Source organism: Amyelois transitella, chromosome 5 (assembly GCF_032362555.1).
Source record: "Amyelois transitella isolate CPQ chromosome 5, ilAmyTran1.1, whole genome shotgun sequence".
Lineage (NCBI taxonomy): Eukaryota > Metazoa > Arthropoda > Insecta > Lepidoptera > Pyralidae > Amyelois > Amyelois transitella.
In genome coordinates, this window is record NC_083508.1 from 5,231,466 (window position 1) to 5,251,072 (window position 19,607).

The window sequence follows — 19,607 nt, forward strand, 5'->3', positions numbered from 1 at the left end:
TATAACTATCGAAAATTTTATTTATTAAAAAAGAAGTTGGTATTTTAATATTATATAATACATAGGTTAGTAGACTTGCTTGATTTAAGCGCACAGACCAGTTTACTTGGATCTACAGTGTACTTACTTCCTGATCTTTCAGTCGGGACTGATACTCTTTCAAAACATAATTTCTCTATTTTAAGAATCAATGATTATAAAGGTAAAATATTTCGCGCACAGCCTTCTGAATTACCGATGTTTCGAATGAGAAAAGTGTCAGAAGAAGGAGCTGGGCTGACCTGGCTCCTGATGTCCCGTGAAACAAAAATACCTTTTCTACACATAGGATATAAACATGTTGAATTACTTAGATATACTTAACCAATCACAGCACACGCAGCTTTCCAAACAAGCGCAAATGCATGCATAGCAGATTCTCATGCACTTATTGCGTCGCATGAACTACGTCTCAGTTTAGAAGACAATCAATACTCAGTCACATCTCTGTCCCACATTCATTGTGGAAGCGCAGTTTTGCGGACCCCAAATCCCCTCTTCCGGTGCGGCGTTCAGCCGCGTGCTGTTTAACCCAATTTTCTAGTACAAGGGGTGTGCAGGGTGAGGTGCGAGAAGGGGAGGGTTCAGCGCAACTAACTTCAGCCTCAAGTATGCAAGGCTAGAAGCTACGAATTTCGAGCCCGTTCCTGCAATATTGATTTATTTCTAGTTCTGTTAGACTGACAGATACCCTCAAATATAATGGATTACTTGAGGGTAATAGTCTTGGCTATAATTTACGTCAAAGTTAACATAAGAAGAAACAATAGGTAGCGGTTACCTTATGAAATAAAGTATGAAAAATTCAATGGTCAATGAAACTAACTCACCCTCCCTTAATACGAGTATGTCGCGCTCGAGAATTTCAAACGATCCAAGTTTTTTACTTAACCGTGTTCAAGGATTCTCTCTGTATATTAATCTGCTACGCTTAAGTAAATTATGATATTATTATTTTGTGATGACATAAATATCACAGCGCGAAGAAATTTTGAGTTTTAATGCAAAGTTATTACAGGAAAGTACATACATATGGTCACGTCTATATCCCTTGCGGGGTAGACAGAGCCAACAGTCTGAAAAGACTGAATGGCCACGTTCAGCTATTTGGCTTAATGATAGGATTGAGATTCAAATAGTGACAGGTTGCTAGCCCATCGCCTAAAATAAGAATCCCAAGTTTGTAAGCCAATTGCCTTAGTCGCCTTTTACGACATCCATGGGAAAGAGATGGAGTGGTCCTATTCTTTTTTGTATTGGTGCCGGGAACCACACGGCATTACAGGAAAGATTTATTTTTATTACAATAATACACTTACAGAAAATATCCACATGATAATGTTTGTTGATATCTCACGTGAAGGTTTAGATATGCAATAAAAATACTGATACGGCAAATATGTATTACAATATATTGTAATAGATGCCATTTTGGTATAAAGTACTTAAGTACTAGACGTTTTGTTAGTACCTAAGTAATGTCATTAATTCCTTACGTTTTTTCATGCCAGATGTCCCACGGAAGTGAAGCCCTGGGGAAATGGTAATTAGGGGTGCGAATTTTAACCATGATCCTGTACTGGGATTTGATTATTTTTGTGGATATTTGATTCTTGTGGTGGACGAAAAACCAATAGTTTCTAAATATTTTTAAAATAACAACAACCGAATACAATTATAGAAATACGTAACGACGTTATATGATGGGCGGTGATGCGGGACAGGCAGCGCAGTGGGTCAGGCAAAGCTGTTCGGGCGGACCTTGCAATGTCGCGGCGGCGTGACGCTCAGCTGACGGGCCGCCCGCCGCGCCGTCGTCGACGCCGCGCCGATCTGCCCCGCGTTCATTGCCTCCGCGGCAGCTGATGCGAGCGCACGTTTCGTATGTCATCATCACACAACCATTTCGACGATGTTATGCGACGAGCACGTAAACGATGGATTTGGATTAAACCTAATGTGTAAATGTAGTGAAAACTTAATAGTTATTTTGTTTCTGTGAGTGGTCGTGCAAGAAAATGCCTTTTGTTTGCGGTGCGGTGACGATCGGTGCGAAAGGTCGGGCTGTGTAAAAATAACTGCGGAACCGGGCGGCTAAGCAGTGGAATGAGGTTTGACGGCACATTGTAGCTGAGGCGGGGCGGTGGCCGTATGCGCCATGTTATAATTTTCCTTTCGCGTCGAATGTGCAAACAGGCTGGCTGAACATAACACTTGCCTACTTCTCTTTCTCTCCGTGCAGAATAATCGTGCTTGTTGTAAGAGACAAGACGTGGATTGCTACCTTAAATCACATACGTAATCCTACATAAGTGGGTACAGATAGGTTGCAAGTAGGTATGTTACTAAGTATAGGCATAATATGGACTGGTTCTTATTGTGTAGTGGTACAGACAGACCCTACAACATCGGGACCAGTTTATATTTGAAATGGTATGTAAGAAGCAGCGCATAAAACATGGTATAGTTTTATAATAAGTAGGTTAGTTAAAATCTTTAATTAATATTTCAGGAGTTTTACACGATTAAATTCGATAAAATTAAGGCTGTCCCATAAATAGTTTACAGAATTCTACACGTCATGGCAATAACTAGACCTGCATATGTTGCTACCTACCTAAATGTCAAACATTTTATAGATAGCAATCTAATGTGTTCGACGTAAAATTATATTAAAAATTTTCAATACACGTGATGCACGAAAACGCATACAAAAAGTGATTGAATAGAAAATCGGTGTCATGATTTCATTCTGAGAAGAGTCATTCGAGTCGTGCGTGTCGCTGACCTCGCGGCCCCGAGTCGCCTGCTCACAGACTGCCTATTTCTCTACATAAGCTTGGCTACAGTGCAGCCAATGCGAAGCGGCATACTTTCTTGCTCGATATAAGTATTGTCTGCTTACCTTTATCGGACTTAGCGTTCAATTTCAACGGTTCATACAACAAATTACATACTAATATCAACCGTGGCATAAAATAACACGGTAGAAAATTATTTCAGTTTTATTTCACACATGTAAACAAAAACAGATTAAGAAAATAATATTATTAGATTTCACTCCGGCTTGGTGACAAAATAAAGAATGAAATAGGTATAATTTTTCATTTTCGATATTTAAGTACATGCGTTTATACTGACAAAATTAACTATGTAAATATAGCTTTGTGTCTGTTTAATTTAAAAAAATTTAAACAAATAATATATCCTGGCTTGGGTAGAAGTGTAATAGTCTGATAATCTTGCAAAAGTATTCCAAAGAACGTAACACTAGTCTAATTTTTGATGAATCAATATCAATAATAATATAAAATTAACAGCACAAATAGCGAGTCAAGAGAACCTGTTTATTTAAAGCTATTACGAGGTTTGTTATTAATAGTACTGTTTATATTAAAGCGGTACAACGAACTAAACTGATCGTGATAATTATAACCTATTACAACGATCATTTGACATACGCGATTAAAGTGGTGTTAAAATATGTACTTATTTGATGTTAAGTCGTGACATAGACTATTGGAAGTTTCTAGCCAATAAACCAGTAAAAAAAAAATAGAACAGTAAAAGAACCCTGTGAAACAAACTCATAATATCTGCCACCCACGCTTTCAAAGTGAATCAATATCAAACGATGTTTGCTGACGAAGTTCAATCGATAACAAGGGGGCTTGCGTTGTAAACGTCGCATGATTCTCCACAATAAAGTCTATTATTAACGTATGCCATCATGCGATGGTGGGACGCACTCAAATCGTACACTAAGATCAATCGATACTAATCGCAATTTCTCTGTATCTTTTTGTTAAACCCAATTTATGTATATCAGGGTTGTTAGTTGGTGATGGTATTAATTGACTGCATACAGAATATGCATGTTTAACTCACCGTCTTAAACTCTGGAGTACGCTGGGTTTCTACTAGGATCTCCCGTGCTCCCACCTGTGAACACGCGATTATTTCGCTCAATGTAAAGAAAGCTATTTATCTGTTAAAGACAATTCGTTTTGCCTAATTGCCATATCATGTATCGAGACATGAAATATATTAAGTCAAAGTGCACCAAATATGAAATTTCGAACAATATAAAAATATTTTCATTACTTAGTCAAATATGGTATGGCACTTCTAAGATATTAGTGAAATTTTCTTAAATCTATACTAATATTATAAAGCTGCAGAGTTTGTTTGTTTGTTTATTTGAACGCGCTAATCTCAAGAACTACTGGTTCGAATTGAAAAATTATTTTTTGCGTTGATAGACAACATCACGCTGCAACTATAAGGAGCAAAGAAATAATGGAATATGTGAAAGAAACGGGGAAAATTATCCTTGAGGGCTTCAATGATGCCCAAAATAACTATTCCACGCGGACGAAGTCGCGGGCACAGCTAGTTACTTGGATAGTTACACATGTTGCATTCGTATGAGTTCAAAAGTACTCTAGCACAGAACATCTAAAAACGCTAACCTATTAATAGATCGATAAGTCCCTAAACTCACTCAATTTACGACAGGCTAATTTTGTATGTCCGCCATTTTGTTAGTCAATGTAGATCTTTCTTTACAGTTTCAATTTCCTTACCTGTCCGAAGGAAATTTCTATTTTAATAAAATTTGACAGTGATAAGATAGATATAAGGAGTAACATAGGAGAGATAGATAACATAATTATTTCCAAGCAATCGAAGAAACGGGACAAATGGATACTAAATCTTGAAAGCCTTGAAAGCATGTAAAATTAAACATTCTGTATAGATAACTTAAACTTTTGTGTTGTCCAATCATCTTCAATCCGAGAAAATTTTCCTTTCTACAAAAAAACTAAATTCAGTGAATATAGAGTATAGACCATTTTAAGGGGTATCCACATGACGATTTAAGGGTAGAAGTTCAAAATCTTGAGCAGAGAAAGGGTACGCAACGCATACAAACATACACATTAGTTACAGATGAAAGCCAACTATAAATATCTAAGTGGTAGTCGTACGCTATCAATAACCACGTGACTATTTGTGCCTTAAAATGTGATTCAACATAAATATTCCACTCGGCTTACGTAACTTAACCTACGGGTAAAATTTAATTAGTATGCTTCCGTACAATTAGTCCGACAATTATAATGTTGAAAATCCGTCACTACATCGAAATAAAATCGTAAATAAACTGAGTCGGAACAACGAAAATGTATTTGAGAAAAAAAAATGCTTCCAAAACAATAAAAAGCTAAAAATCATTAAAAATTAAATTAACGATACGTCGTACCTAGGTGATTAGTTGGTACCAAATCAATAAATTAAATGACGAATTCCGAATGGTCACCGGTTTGTATTCTAAAGAACGAGTGGGAAACACATTCACCGGTTTGCCTCCTCCGAGGGTAGAGTTAAGCTAAAGAGTTAAAATAAAGGTTAAGGAGGTTATCGATTTTACAGCAGTTTAGTGTCACGGTGGGGAATTAAAAATGTCTGTACTCTGGCAGCACTAACAATTTCCTTACTCAATATCATCTTTGATATTTTAATTAAGGTTATGTCTCCTAACCTAAGTGAAAATTCAATTTTAATAATAATAAACTAAATACAAATATTTGTTGTTTTAATTTAAAGTTTATACTGTTTAAATAATTGTTTTAAGAGATGTTAAAAAAATTATAACAGGATAAAACTATTATGAATTTAAAGACTGAGCTAATATTGGTAAAGTGTAAAGTCGATAAAAATCGGAAGAGAGAAATTTCTTTGTTTTGTGTGAATACTGATTAGCGACGACCGACGACGATGACTAAAACCTGCAATGCGCGTGACCCTGAACGCATTTGACCAGTTTGAACAAGAAGATACGACACATAGTTAAAGCGTACAGTCATTATTGTGTTGTCATAAATATGGTATCTGGAAATATGATACTTTAATGATTTATTTAGAGATGAATGTGCTTAAGACCTACCGCCAAACACCAACACGACACGACATCATTGTCGATGCCGTATGTTTTGAGTTAGATAACGTTGTGTCTTGAACTTGCTTACGGCCTGTACCGCTAAAAGTTTACCTACTGACATTACTGCGTGAACCTTGTCGGGTGTACCCTATTTTCTTGATTAAATGTTCAATGCATTTTTACCGATTTGTAATAGATAACGACCGATTATAATTAAATTTTCAATTTGTGTTAAAGTAAAAACTCATTGAAAATATTAATGAAAAATATTATTGTATTACAATTATTATAGGAATTTTTTTGTTTCAATTTGTTTTATCTCTGATTGCCATTTTGTTTTTACAGCCAACGCGACGGGCGGCCATTTTCTTTTGTACACGTAAGCGTGCATGGATCTGGTACAAGAATCTTATATGACGTAGCCCAATGACACATAACAGCGCAACTAGTGCTATCGATAATATGTAATATTATGTCTGATGTTAGTATATTACAAAAGGAAACGTACGTATAGTCAATTTTTACGTGCCAAATAAAGGTAAACAATCTTTGATAAATAAGTACTTCTTTTTATTTGCAAAACATTTTAAAATTATTTTATAAACACGAGAATTACAATGTCATATCATATTTCATTATTTTTTCTACAAACCATACTTTGTTTTAAATATTTATTTATTTTTAAGATTATTATATATTACTATTCTTGACCAAAGTTTCCTTAAAGCGAATTTAAGAGTTTATCAGTCGCCCGCTTAAATTTGTTTAAAAATATTTTTTATCGTTAATATTATTACTTACTACATAATCAACTTTTAGTATGACTGAAATGAACAATAACGTTGACATGTTTCTAGGCTCTTGTTTCTTAAAGAGAAATAGATATATATTTATAAAATCGTATTTTTTCTCAAGTAATACACACACACGTCATTAAATTGTGTGAACCTTGGGAATGAAGGGAATATTATACTTCTTAAAAACATATTATACACAGAAAACATTTGTTGTTCTTGTCCTATTGATATTAAGGACAAGTCAATTTTTAGAGAAGGGGAAATTTTGGTGCAACGAATAAATCTTTTGAACCGATTTGTATGAAATTTACATAGAAATAAATTAGAACAAAGGCTATGTTTCATAAGAGAATTAGTTTCGGGTGTTTGTTATTAACCAGGACGGGTGATGGGTTGGGTAAGTACGTTTTTCACAAGAAGCAAATCCCGTTTGATCTCCGAAATATTTGCTAGGAATAACTTATACATCCATATTCCTGCATGTGCAGGTTTTCTCATGTTTTCTCACGGTAACCGATGACAGGACTCGAACTATTTAGAAAAGTCATCATAGTCGAGGTGGGATTTAAAACTGCCTCCCTGGCTCATAAAGAATTTTAATTGAGCACCTTAAAAATATTTATTGTGATTAAATAAGATCTAACCTTGGCGCCTAAGAATCGCGCTTCCAGCAGCTCCTGTTTGCGAGGATCCAGAGCCGCTTGGAAGTGCTCCATCTTGACGCCAGGACCTGCCAACATAAAAAACATCTAAGTATATTACTAACATCCTATTTTAAAATTATCTTCTTCTTTCTCCTAGCTTTAGTCCCGGTTTTATCTTTATCACACTGGAGACGAACCAGGAATATGCCTTTGACCATGGATCCTGTATTGTGTGAGTCGGTTTCTTACACGAAGCGACTCCAATCTATTCTTCGTAATCTTTGCAGGTAAACCTAACACGTATTGAATTGATCATGGTTACACATCCAGTTAATTCACGATCACGATGTTTTCCTTCACCGTAAGAACATCAGTTAGTATTTAAACTATGTACATAACTTTGAAAAAGTTTTTTCATCCCAATTTTAATGATAAATAAGAAGATGAAGAACATTCAAAATATTTAGTTAATTTATAAAGAAAGTTAAGCATTATTTATTTATTGGTACATTTGATATGATATGATATGATATCTGCTTCGGATCTCTGGCAAAAGAATCTACAGACTTGACCTAATCTGCATCTACCGTACCAAGTGTTTTTTACACAACATTTGTATTTGAGTTTGTAACGAATAAAACCGGGGTTTTGAGTGAACAAAATTTTCCACAGGGATAGGAAAGACCTTCAGGATTAACATAGGCTCCGAACAAAAGCTAGTCAGTAATATTGTAATTGTAAACAAATTTAGTATTGATACCTCACTATCGAGTCGTCCCATAGAAGATGAAAAACGCATTGTCTCTCTCTCTCAACGTTACTGACTGGGGATGCAACTGGGGACCGATATGAACTTCTAATAGGTACTTTATTAAGATGGAAAAATACATTTTCAAGCAAAATTTAATAGACAGTTTTAGGCAAGCTATGTTTTTAGAGTACTTACACCAAGAGATGAACAAAATTTCCATGACAAATTTTTATTCAAAAGGTTCGAAAAGCCTTTAATTTAGCAACAAGGGTCGTGGTTGGCTGGGGCGGGGTTTTAGCGCAGTATCTGGAGCAGACAGTCGAGTTGCGAGAACTTAGGTACTTATTTATATAGGTACGTATGTATGTTCAATGTACATATCGATCGCCTCCCCGAGCCACTCGCCACTATGATCTCACCTCCATCCTTTGCGAGTTGCGACCCGTTCCCCTCGCTCCCCTTACCTATCACATCACCCTTGATGCCTGTTACCACGTGACAAATGAAGAAAGTCTTTATTTTGTACGAGTGCATAAGGAAAATAAAATAAAAAGACACGAAAATAAGCATAATTTTCAGAGCCCTACCAGGTACTAAATGTATCATGTTTTTAATATTATTATTTATTATTTTGTAGAGTATTATTATTTTGTTCAACATGCTAACAATTTCACTAACATGCAATTAAATAAAAACAAACTAAATATTTATGTTTGACCCCAGCCTAACTAAATTATTATACTAAAAAGTTGTAGTTTGGTATAAATAATTAGAATATAACACTTTTTTCGCGGCGTCGACGCAATGAACTTCGTCAAATATAAGTCCCTAAAACGTTACGAATGTACACAAACTATTGATTTATTTATGTCGCTGCCTGCCACACTACTGTTCAAAAATGAAAGCAAATCTAGATAAATATTTATTTAACTAGGTACTAGGAAAAGACATTTTGCACAAATATGTGTACTGATTTTATAGGGATTGGGATGGGCTGTTGACTCTTAGGCTCTTTGCCGGTTTCGATTATGTGTTGTATGTTTAAAGGGTTAATCAAATGAAAACAAACATTAATATAGGGAGTTTGCTTTTTTATTATTTCTTCACCATATTACAACGATGATGGTGGTTGGTTATTTCAGTTTTATAGATCGTATCATTGTACCAAAGAAGCATAAATCTAACCCAAACAAACCATGTTCACCTTAGAACCTGGATCGAATTTATTATATCGAACATACCGTCCACCTTGACATTTAAATAACCCTCCTCTTGTAGTGAGACAAAAAATGTTATTCAACTGCTACCCTGATCAGCTGTCGCGTCGCAAAAAACACAATGAATTGGTTCATGTTCTACCATAAGTAGCAGTAGAGTTGAAAATGCTTATATTATTTAACAGTTATATCTTGTCGAAATATTTTTAGAATAAATTATATGTTATCATTTTCGATGTTTTCTGTGTACATAAATTAGTAAATAAATAAATATTATATGAATCATTTGTTTCATTTTATTTCATGACGTAGGTAGGTTAATATTGTTCTTTTACCTATCAGTCAATATCACAAAGCTGTATAATGAGATACATTTAATTTACTACATGCAGTTTGCAGTCATTAATGTCGTTTTAACAAACAACAGACATGTTCAATAGTGAACATAAGAAGAATGCCCGAGAACAAAGTTTGTTATGAAAGAATCGGATAACTTGCAGCCATGTTGTGCTTGTATGTAGTTGTATGGCAAGGTTTCATTCAGTTGAACGACGAACGAACAGACAGATTGCTTGCGGCAGTCGCCGGCTGCAGACACCTACCCTTGCAGCGGGAGTTGCGCCGTCCGCGCTCGTTCGGTCGATCGCTCATCGCGAAAGACTCTTTGAAATGCATCTTCCGACACCACTCCGAACTCCATCCACATTCACGTGTATCATCAGCACGCAAACACAATCCGATCACCAACACCAACACGTCACCTGTTCTACGGAATATCACAGCCACTAAATCGAACAAATCGTCATCCGACCGGTCACGATCTCACTACGTATTCGGAACGTGCCACATTTTCAACGAACCGACAAATGCGACAGTCAGCCTCGGGTGCGGACTGGCGCGCGATGCGAACGGCCGCCGCCGCCGCCTCCGCCGCGAGACCGGACCTTGCGTCTCGGGGGCGAGGATGCGGGAATCGGCTTCGGCGCAATACCCGTCACGAAAATAATAGGAACAGCGAGGTGCACCTCAAAGGCGCAACACGACACGGTCGGTGTGAGCGAGACGCGGATAAACACCAGACTGTTTACTTACGGTGTTCGAGTGCGGGACGGAGCAGAGGGGCGCGGGACGATCGCCTGCAATCCGCGCGCTGCAATTACTGCCTGCCTATATACCACAAATTCATCCCAACCAACACGAATGAGCATACGATTACACAGAGAGGAATACAAAAATAATAGAGAGCAATCCTATCAATTTATTACAAGATGTTCACACAAAAAATGAAACTTGTGTATCTTGTAATTTAGTATTTTGTATTTAAATATATACCTTACCCATATGCGAGTATGAGCATGAGCAGATTAATAAGTTAAGGGTCAGTGTGAATTATTGTTTATTAATTTGCAGATATTCGATAAAGACCATCTAAGACCAAGACTGTTCCATCCAATCCAAGACCATAATCCTAGTTTTGACTTATATGAAACTAGTATTTGTTGTCATGCTACATTGTCATATGGCACTTAATGTGTAGCATTTAGTAAATATTAGACCAGTGTGCACTTTGACGATCAATCGGCGAGAGCTATGCTGTGCATCGAGCGGTGGTGACTGCATTCCGACGCCCCTGCCGCGGACCGCCAGCCCTCACCCCCCGTCCTTCCGGCGCTCGTCACGTGACGCGCCGATTAGCCGACGAGTGCGCCACCGCGACCGCGACCAAAATAGAGCGTACACAATCTCGCACCTCATTCAAGTCGTCTAAACTCTTTATGATTCCTCTTACAAAATCATTGGCTTGATTCACACACTAACCATACAAATTTATGATATTTTTGAGGGGAAACTACATATCTACTTTAGGTACGTACTTGTAAAATCTATCGAAAGAAAGGCTTTTTTCTTTTCTTAACTACAGCTACCTCGATGACCTTAGAGGCATAATATAAACTTAATGATAACAGGGCAACAAAAAAATATTCTCCAGTCCTCGATAGAATTGGTACGTGTATGTATGTAATGCATGAATACGAAGTGAATATAATAGATACATAGAGTGGAAGGTTGGCAAGTTTTACTTGCACAATACGAGGCTCACCTAGATGTACATAATATAGGCTATATGCCTACTACTGTGTGTGTAGGTTTCTAAATAACACGTAGAGGCGAAGGGCCTCATTGTGTGCGAGTGAGTTGGGTCGATGGACGCCGAGCTGAGCGCACCACAGCGACAACGCAGTAAAGATAATGGTCATTCACAACAATATATTTTCTAAAACTTACTTCAACCTAGATGAATAAAATATATTTGAATATGAGATTTTCCCGTGTGGTTCCCGGCACCATTACAAGAAAGAATAGGACCACTCCATCTCTTTCCTACGGATGTCGTAAAAGGCGACTAAGGGATAGGCTTATAAACTTGGGATTCCTATTTTAGGCGATGGGCTAGCAACCTGTCACTATTTGAATCTCAATTCTATCTTAAAGCCAAATAGCTGAACGTGGCCTATCAGTCTTTACAAGACTGTTGGCTCTGTCTACCCCGCAAGGGATATAGACGTGATTGTGTGTGTGTGTGTGTATGAGATTTTCATCCAATCTTATGAATTTGAACTAAAAGGTAAAAGCACAAACTGAACAACTAACAACCAGTGCGTTCAAAAATAACCAAAGCGTAGGCAAGAGCTAAGTGACAATTATTTGCTAAATTGTTTTATAGTATTCAAAGATGATGTAAATTGTTCTTGCATGAGGGAACGTTTTAATGAAAAACATTAGAAACCGATAAGTGATCATGGAGAAACTTAATTAAGAAAAAAAAGATGAACGAAGTTGTTGTTTTTTTTTACTTTTGTGTATTTTTTATTTTTATTAGGTAGGTTATTTTTAACGGATTCTTTATAAACGTACACGTTGGTGTTTCAGATATGTTGTAGTGCCTTTGTCTTAAAAAAAATGTTCAGGCTAAATCTCAGTACTGTATGTACAATTGTACATTGCTAAATGAACAATATTGACTACGATGTAACTTGAATTAAATATAACGAAGGGCTGCCGCACTTAACAACAAGAAAAAGACGACAGGATCAATACAGGCTGCAAAATGTACACGTGATCACGTCACTATATAACTCCCTCGTACCACCGACCACTCCCCCTCAGCACCCATCTCCCTGTGCCTACCCCGATGTCGAGTCTACCTACACTAAAGGATTTTTTTCTTTTTTGCCTTCCCTCTGATTAAAACGACACTTCTTGAACATAGCCGCGCCAAATATAATTAACACGTGAAAAATAAAAAAATATAAATTTCCAATTTGTTTTCCATTGTATCATTTTCATTCTAATATTTATTTCTTGTCGTATTTATTAAATCTGCCGTGCAGTTATATAAGTGAAAATCAGATGGAGTATGCAGAGAAAAAAAATTAGATTACTAATTGATAGAAGACTTGATTTCAGGAACACATTGAGTTTAAAAGCGCGAGCGTGGTATAAAATCTTTTGCTATCCAAATTTGATTATGCCGATATATTTTACGGCACATATTACACAACGTACAAAAAATATTAAGTATAATGAAGCATGTCCAAAATAAACATTTATCCCTAAAGATATCTATCTATATGATATGATATATAATTATTATCGAAGCGAATAACCACAGCACTCTGAGCTCGCATTTAACTAGCTTACAACTTGGAAACTTTCAAGTGATTCAAGCTAAGAATGTATAGGCATTATGTTACTTACCACCAAGTAAAAGAAAGACATATGCATTCAAATTTCGTGCCTGGCCACGCATTGTAGGGTTCCGTAGTTGCGAATGTCAACTTTGAGCTCGTGTTAACTCAAAATGTTTATTTTTAGATATTTGTGAACACTCACAAATACCTAAACTAGGACTGCGGTTACTAAAGAAAGTTATCCCAAGCGCCAAACAGAAAACTATATGCTAAACTTGCTATAATGTTGTTTTTTTTTTAAACTTTTTTTACCAATAACATACATGCACATTGCCACGTATAATATATGCCTTACGGGGTAGACAGAGCCAACAGTCTTGAAAAGGCCGAAAGACCACGTTCAGCTATATTTTATATAATAATTTTATATAATATTTCACGGAACTTTTTATTTAAGTACTTATTTTACGTAACTAACTACCAACTTTTCAATAAAATATATATGAAATTTTACTTTTCCGAGTACGTACATTTTAAAAGTTGGTCGCCTATAACTTTTTAATTTTTACTTTCTCCTCAGCTCTAATAGTTTTTAGAAAAACTTCGTTATTGTTCAGATAAGAGGGACATCTAACAAAACGAAATATACTTTAAAACCAAATATTTCAGAAACGGACCCTTAAATTGATAAATGGTGTTCTCGGCCATAATATTTTTTAAAGACCTATTTGACGATACACACACCCCACACTATGGGTAAGATGAAAAAAAATAATTACCCCCTACTTTTAATTTCATCTAACATTTCAAAACCAAGTTTCTACTTAAACAAACCAGCGTATTATGCAATGATTTGAGTATTTTATGTCAGTTTTGAAGTAAGTATTATTTTGCTAATATAGATTATGCACAAATAAATAATTCGGTATTTCTTTAAAAAAATTGACAAAGTATAACGCCCACGACAAAAATAAGTTTTTTTTGGGTGAATATTTTGATGATAAATTAAATTAACCTGTCCATGACTTTTAATTCCGCCGTAGTTAATACTTGGTAGGCAGAGAGTACGAGTGGTTTTATAATGAAAATGACAATAGATTCTGATGAGAAATTATTGAACGCAGTCGTCACGATGTCTGCACAACTTTCTAATACCGTATCGGCGCACCACCTGAACCTCGTTTGCTTCGATTTCTTTGCAAATCGAGACCAGTTTTTCACTTGGATAAATGAAGAAGTGGTGTATTGAGTCAACAGAATTGGTGGCGGCATCGATGCGCCGCGTAAGTATTTGCAACGGATGCAGCGAAATGAACAGTTCGTCGACCTCGAGTGGGCTGGGTTTCACTCGTAGATCAACGTTCAGTTCACTGGCCCTATTATGACTTGCCACGGAACATAGTTTCTTCTAATTTCTTAGTATTTACGAATTTACAAATTTCAAAACCCATTAAGAGGATCTTGAAGACGATATTATGTAACCAAGAATTGATAATATATGAAAAATGTAAGCTGCTAATTAATAAGAGTAGGAGACAAGCACATAAAACTATGATAAGCACGTTTTTATTCGAGTTGTTGAATACTTACAAAAATGAGGTGTCAGTGTTATGAATAAAAACTAGTTTAAGTAAACTAATGATACTTTAAAAAAACACAGTTCACAAAAGCACTAACTATATAAATGTCCTCTTTACAGGAGAGAATCAGATGTGGATAGCACAAAAACAAATAACCCCAATTCAAAATGCGTATGCTTAAGTTTTGGACAGTCATTATAGGATTTTGTAACACGAGACGAAATTTTTCGCTCTATTTACAATAACTTTAAACAATCGGCAGCTTCCATGATGGTCTAGTAGCAAATAAAAAAAAATTATTGTGAAAACTGCTTCTCAACTCGTGCAGATTGTAAATGTAAACAGGGAAAAGGCTAATAAAATTCGAAGTATACGTTTAGGCTTTATTATTTACTAGAGGCCGCCCGCGCCTTCGTCCGCGTGGTATCATAACAATCAATCCCGCGGGAACTCCGGGATAAAAAGTAGCCTATATGTTATTCTGGGTCTACCTACATACCAAATTTAATCGTAATCGGTTCAGTAGTTTTTGCGTGAAAGAGTAACAAACATCCATACTGACATGCTGACATACTCCCAAACTTTCGCATTTATAATATTAGTAGGATACGTATACGTATGGACATATGTATTTTGGGCAAAACCAATATTTTCATGATTACACTTAATAAGAAAAAATACATACAGTAATAATGACAATGATTTTGACTATGATAAATCAACAATAATAAACTAAAATAGTAAGGTTAATATTTGTATTTTATAGTTTTCATCAGGTGAGTCAATTTAAAATCAATTTTTGAATTTTGAAAATTTAAATTGAAAAAAAAAAAATAACTGATCTTTTTAAATATGGGTAATGTTATTTCAATACGCAGAAATGAAATATGAAATTAAATGGACGTATATGACAGAAGTGGTATATAAATATATAGTTATATAGCGCAAATATATCCTTCGCTAACAAGTTTTAGTCTCATTACAACTTACATTAGTATAATAATTACATCAATCAACAAAAAAAACAACTCAAGATGAATTCTCACTCCTCACCGGAATGTTTGTATGAGCCAAGTCCAAAATGTGAATAATGTGATTTTATGTGATACAAAAGTATACCTAGTTGTGACGTCAGAATATTTGTATGCCAGATAACTTAAATATGCTTCGTATACAAAATTTTGGTAACTTGTTATGTTAAGCAAGGAACCATCTCTACATGAATCTCAATTCTATCAGAAAGCCAAATAGCTGAGCGTGGCCTATCAGTCTCTTCAATACTGTTGGTTCTGTCTACCCCGCAAGAAATTCTCAATAAACTTTTACGACATAAACTAGAATACTTAGTCGCCTTAAATTTTGGATAACTTTTTGCCTTGAGACATATTCTACTACTTTTTATGTCTTTGGATAAGACGTGGTATATCCACTTTACTACCATGGAAAACTGTTCAACGTGTTATTTCTCTATAAATTTGACTAAACTTTTCGCTACTATATAAATCTGCTTTTTATGGGTATAAGGGACTCTAGCACCACTTTGACAGTTGACAGACAGCTGCCCCCATAAAAAGTTTTATTATAATAAAACAATACGGTAGGTGCGCCCATAAGCGTTATTCGTCACTTTTTTTGGATGGTGCTTAACTAACGCGGGCGAAGCTGCGGGTTAAACCTAGTTGTTTAATTATTTTTCAACTAGCAACCAGTCAATGCTTAAAACTCAATTCTATCATAAAGTCATAGGTAGAGCTGAATGTGGCCCTTTAATCCTTGCCCGACTGTTGTCTGTCTACCCCGTTATGAATAAAGAAAACAAAAAGTATTTACGTGGCTGGTTATGAAACATGGTAACATAACGACGAATAAAATTCCATTTTTGTAACTGGTTATCAAATAATTTAAAATAAACATGTTTGTCTGGTTACCAAAGATCAGCTAAGAACGTAGATTAAAGGGAATAAAGTCGATATGATTATACGTACGTATTATTTAGTAAAAAAAATAAATCAATACATAACGTTAGTTCAATTCCAATCTCTTGTTTTAGAAGAATATGAAAACCAAAGCCTTGTCGCGAATGGTGCTCAGCAACAGCGGTTTGCCAGCTCTTAAATTTACTAGATAACATGGTGTAAGTATGTACTTCGATTACCCTTTTAAACCTTCCCTTCCCTTTCCTGGACCATGAAAAACAATCCATACGCGTGTCGAGTTATAGCAAGACAAACGGAACGCCACATAGATACATAAAATTACGTCTATATCCCTTGCGAGGTAGACAGAGCCAGCCAGCAGTCTTGAAAGACTGATAGGCCACGTTCAGCTGTTAGGCTTAAAAATAGAATTGAGATTCAAATAGTGACAGGTTGCTAGCCCATCGCCTGAAAGAATCCCAAGTTTATAAGCCTATCCCTTAGTCGCCTTTTACGACATCCATGGGAATGTGACGGAGTGGTCCTATTCATTTTTTTATTGATACCCGAAACCACACGGCACAAAACGCAAACTATTTATAAATAGACAAAATTATATTACTTGGTTCTAAGAGTTATACTTATTACTTTTCTGTACTGCACACTGTGCGTATGCAAAATGTAATGGAGATATAGTGGTTTAACCTTAAAGACGTTACAAACAAACTTACTATCGTATTTATAATATTAGTTGGTATGCGAAATATTTGTTTGTCGGTAGTGATACGGAATAGTGACAATAGATCATCTATTTTTACGATTCCATTTCAAGGGTGGGAGTAAAAATCAATATCAGCAGTTCTCTTGGAGTGGCAAAGCGGTTTGAAAAATATGCTCGTGGGGTGGGACGGGAATCGCATAATAGGAGAGGTAAGAGGTGGTCGCGGGAGTCGGGAGGGTCGTCCGAACGAATCTAACAGGCGTGGCAGATTCGTCAGGCACGCGGGTTGAAGTGATATCGCATTCTTATTGATCTGGTATGGCGGCCTATGACGTAGATTATAAGAAACGGAAAAAATAAGAACCAATGCCGCTTAGAGTATTATATAACAAATACATTTTAAAACGTTAAAGTTTATAGCAAAAGAAATAATTGTTTTTATTTTTGGATAAGTTGTATGCAGTTTGCAAATTGTTTAAACAATTTTAAATTTACGTATTTAAGGAAACAAATGGTGCAGCAATCATTGGCCTATATGACTTTTTATCAGATGTCTGGATAAACAGCCACCCAAAAGTTTTTTATTTCTTCTAATTTACGATGGAAGAAAAGATGCAATAAGTAAGCAATTTTTTAGACATGCGTCCATTATTATCTACGCTTAGTAATTTTGATGGAATTTAAATACATAACATATACAACATATTAAAAAAATTAAAACAAGAGTGAGTAAAAATATGTAAGTAGTCACTTAATGTTTGACTGCACTTACCGGGAAATAATATTTTCTCCGTCATGCCTACGGGTGTAAAGTATATTTCGATTCCTGTAAACAAAACAGACCTCACTTTAAACTCTATAGCAAGACTTTATAATTAAATCGATACTCTTAGGGTAACACAGACGTTAAACCATTACAAAATTCTTAAAATTATCTTTTATAATTACGTACTTCATTATTTGCAATTGTGAATAGACAATTTTGTTTTTCGCTGTTTGTGGTGACAAAAAAATAAGCTAAACAACGTCTTTGCTAGGTTCTGGTATAGTTGTTGGGTTATTTGGGTTGGGTATGGTTGGGCGGTCCGACGGTAGTTGCTTTTAAAGTGATTATGAAAAAAAAAAGAACGAAGCATATTGCATGACTTTATGAACACTCAGAAGAAGCCTCGTCTAGCAATGGTTATGGTAACATGATAATAAATGTCATAATAAAGGAATTTGTGACATCAAAGAAGTGACAGAGCTATAGAAAAGTGAATGTCTATACCTTGTTCAAACATTAATTTTAATTCTAACAACTCATTGCCTCATTGTTATATTCTAAAGACTCTGTTGCAATTCCTAAAGACAATTCATTTTAAATATATCTATACCTTTTTGTCTAACATTATAAATAATTGAGTTTTTTTAACAATATTATGACTAATCTATATATCAAAATAACTAAAATATTTGAGGCATTTAATAACACAAATGGTAAATAAATATGATTATAAAATCTGCAAATTCTTAAGGTCATTTTTAAAAATTATTGAAATTATATACATTAACATTAATCATAACTGCAGCATCCCCTGTTAAAACAAAATTAATGGACAGACATTGACGGCTTCTGTGGCTCAGCGGTAGTACGCTTGTCTGTGACAACAGAGGTCCCGGGTTCGAATCTCGGCCAAGGGCATGATGAGAAAAGAACTTTTTCTGATTGGCCTGGGTCTTGGATGTTTATCTATATAAGTATTTATTATAAAATATAGTATCGTTGAGTTAGTATCTCGTAACACAAGTTTCGAACTTACTTCGAGGCTAACTCAATCAGTGTAATTTGTCCCGTATATATTTATTTATTATTATTTATTATAGATAATATGTATAAAAGCAGAATAACAAAACAAATACAACGTTGGAAAGGACAAATGTTCTGTTGATCAAAAAAGCTACCATTAAACTAAATGTCAAAAAATGCAAACACAAAGAGTGAAATGTTGGGTGCTTAACTATTCAAAACTACAAATATATGGTATTTTCAAAAACTTTGTTGAATAATTTTATTTTCTGTTCCATTTAAAATGAACTATGGAAAATTTATTTCGGGCAATTTAATTAATAGACCAGCTATGAGCCACTATAATATAAACTTATAAAATTTACTTGCAATGAATTATATACATACATACATATAACCACATTGATATACCTTATGTGGTAGACAGAGCCAAGCCAACAAGATCCAAACCAAAAAGACTGAAAGGCCACATTCAGCTGCATTTCCGAATGATGGAGTTGAGATAACTACGTCATTT

The 19,607-nt window shown here is 35.4% G+C and overlaps 1 protein-coding gene and 1 long non-coding RNA gene across 7 annotated transcripts in view; one reads left to right on the forward strand and one right to left on the reverse strand.

The window, feature by feature from the left end:
* Window positions 1-19,607, reverse strand: part of LOC106139088 (serine/threonine-protein kinase tousled-like 2) — a 36,456-nt gene that overhangs the window by 15,702 nt on the left and 1,147 nt on the right. Inside the window, exons 2-4 of one of the 6 annotated variants that reach the window (XM_060954743.1) lie at window positions 18,074-18,127; window positions 7,425-7,510; window positions 3,928-3,981 (exon numbers count right to left, since the gene is read on the reverse strand). In XM_060954743.1, coding sequence (XP_060810726.1) covers window positions 3,928-3,981; window positions 7,425-7,510; window positions 18,074-18,098 — 165 coding nt within the window. In that variant the 5' untranslated portion in view covers window positions 18,099-18,127. Of the gene's footprint in view, window positions 1-3,927; window positions 3,982-7,424; window positions 7,511-9,994; window positions 10,475-18,073; window positions 18,128-19,607 lie in introns of those variants that run through there. The other 5 variants (XM_013340448.2, XM_060954746.1, XM_060954747.1 and 2 more) reach the window with 5 other exon arrangements.
* Window positions 1,803-9,448, forward strand: LOC132904420 (uncharacterized). Its single transcript, XR_009657576.1, has 2 exons — window positions 1,803-2,006; window positions 6,329-9,448. It is a non-coding gene; the product is annotated as an uncharacterized LOC132904420 (long non-coding RNA).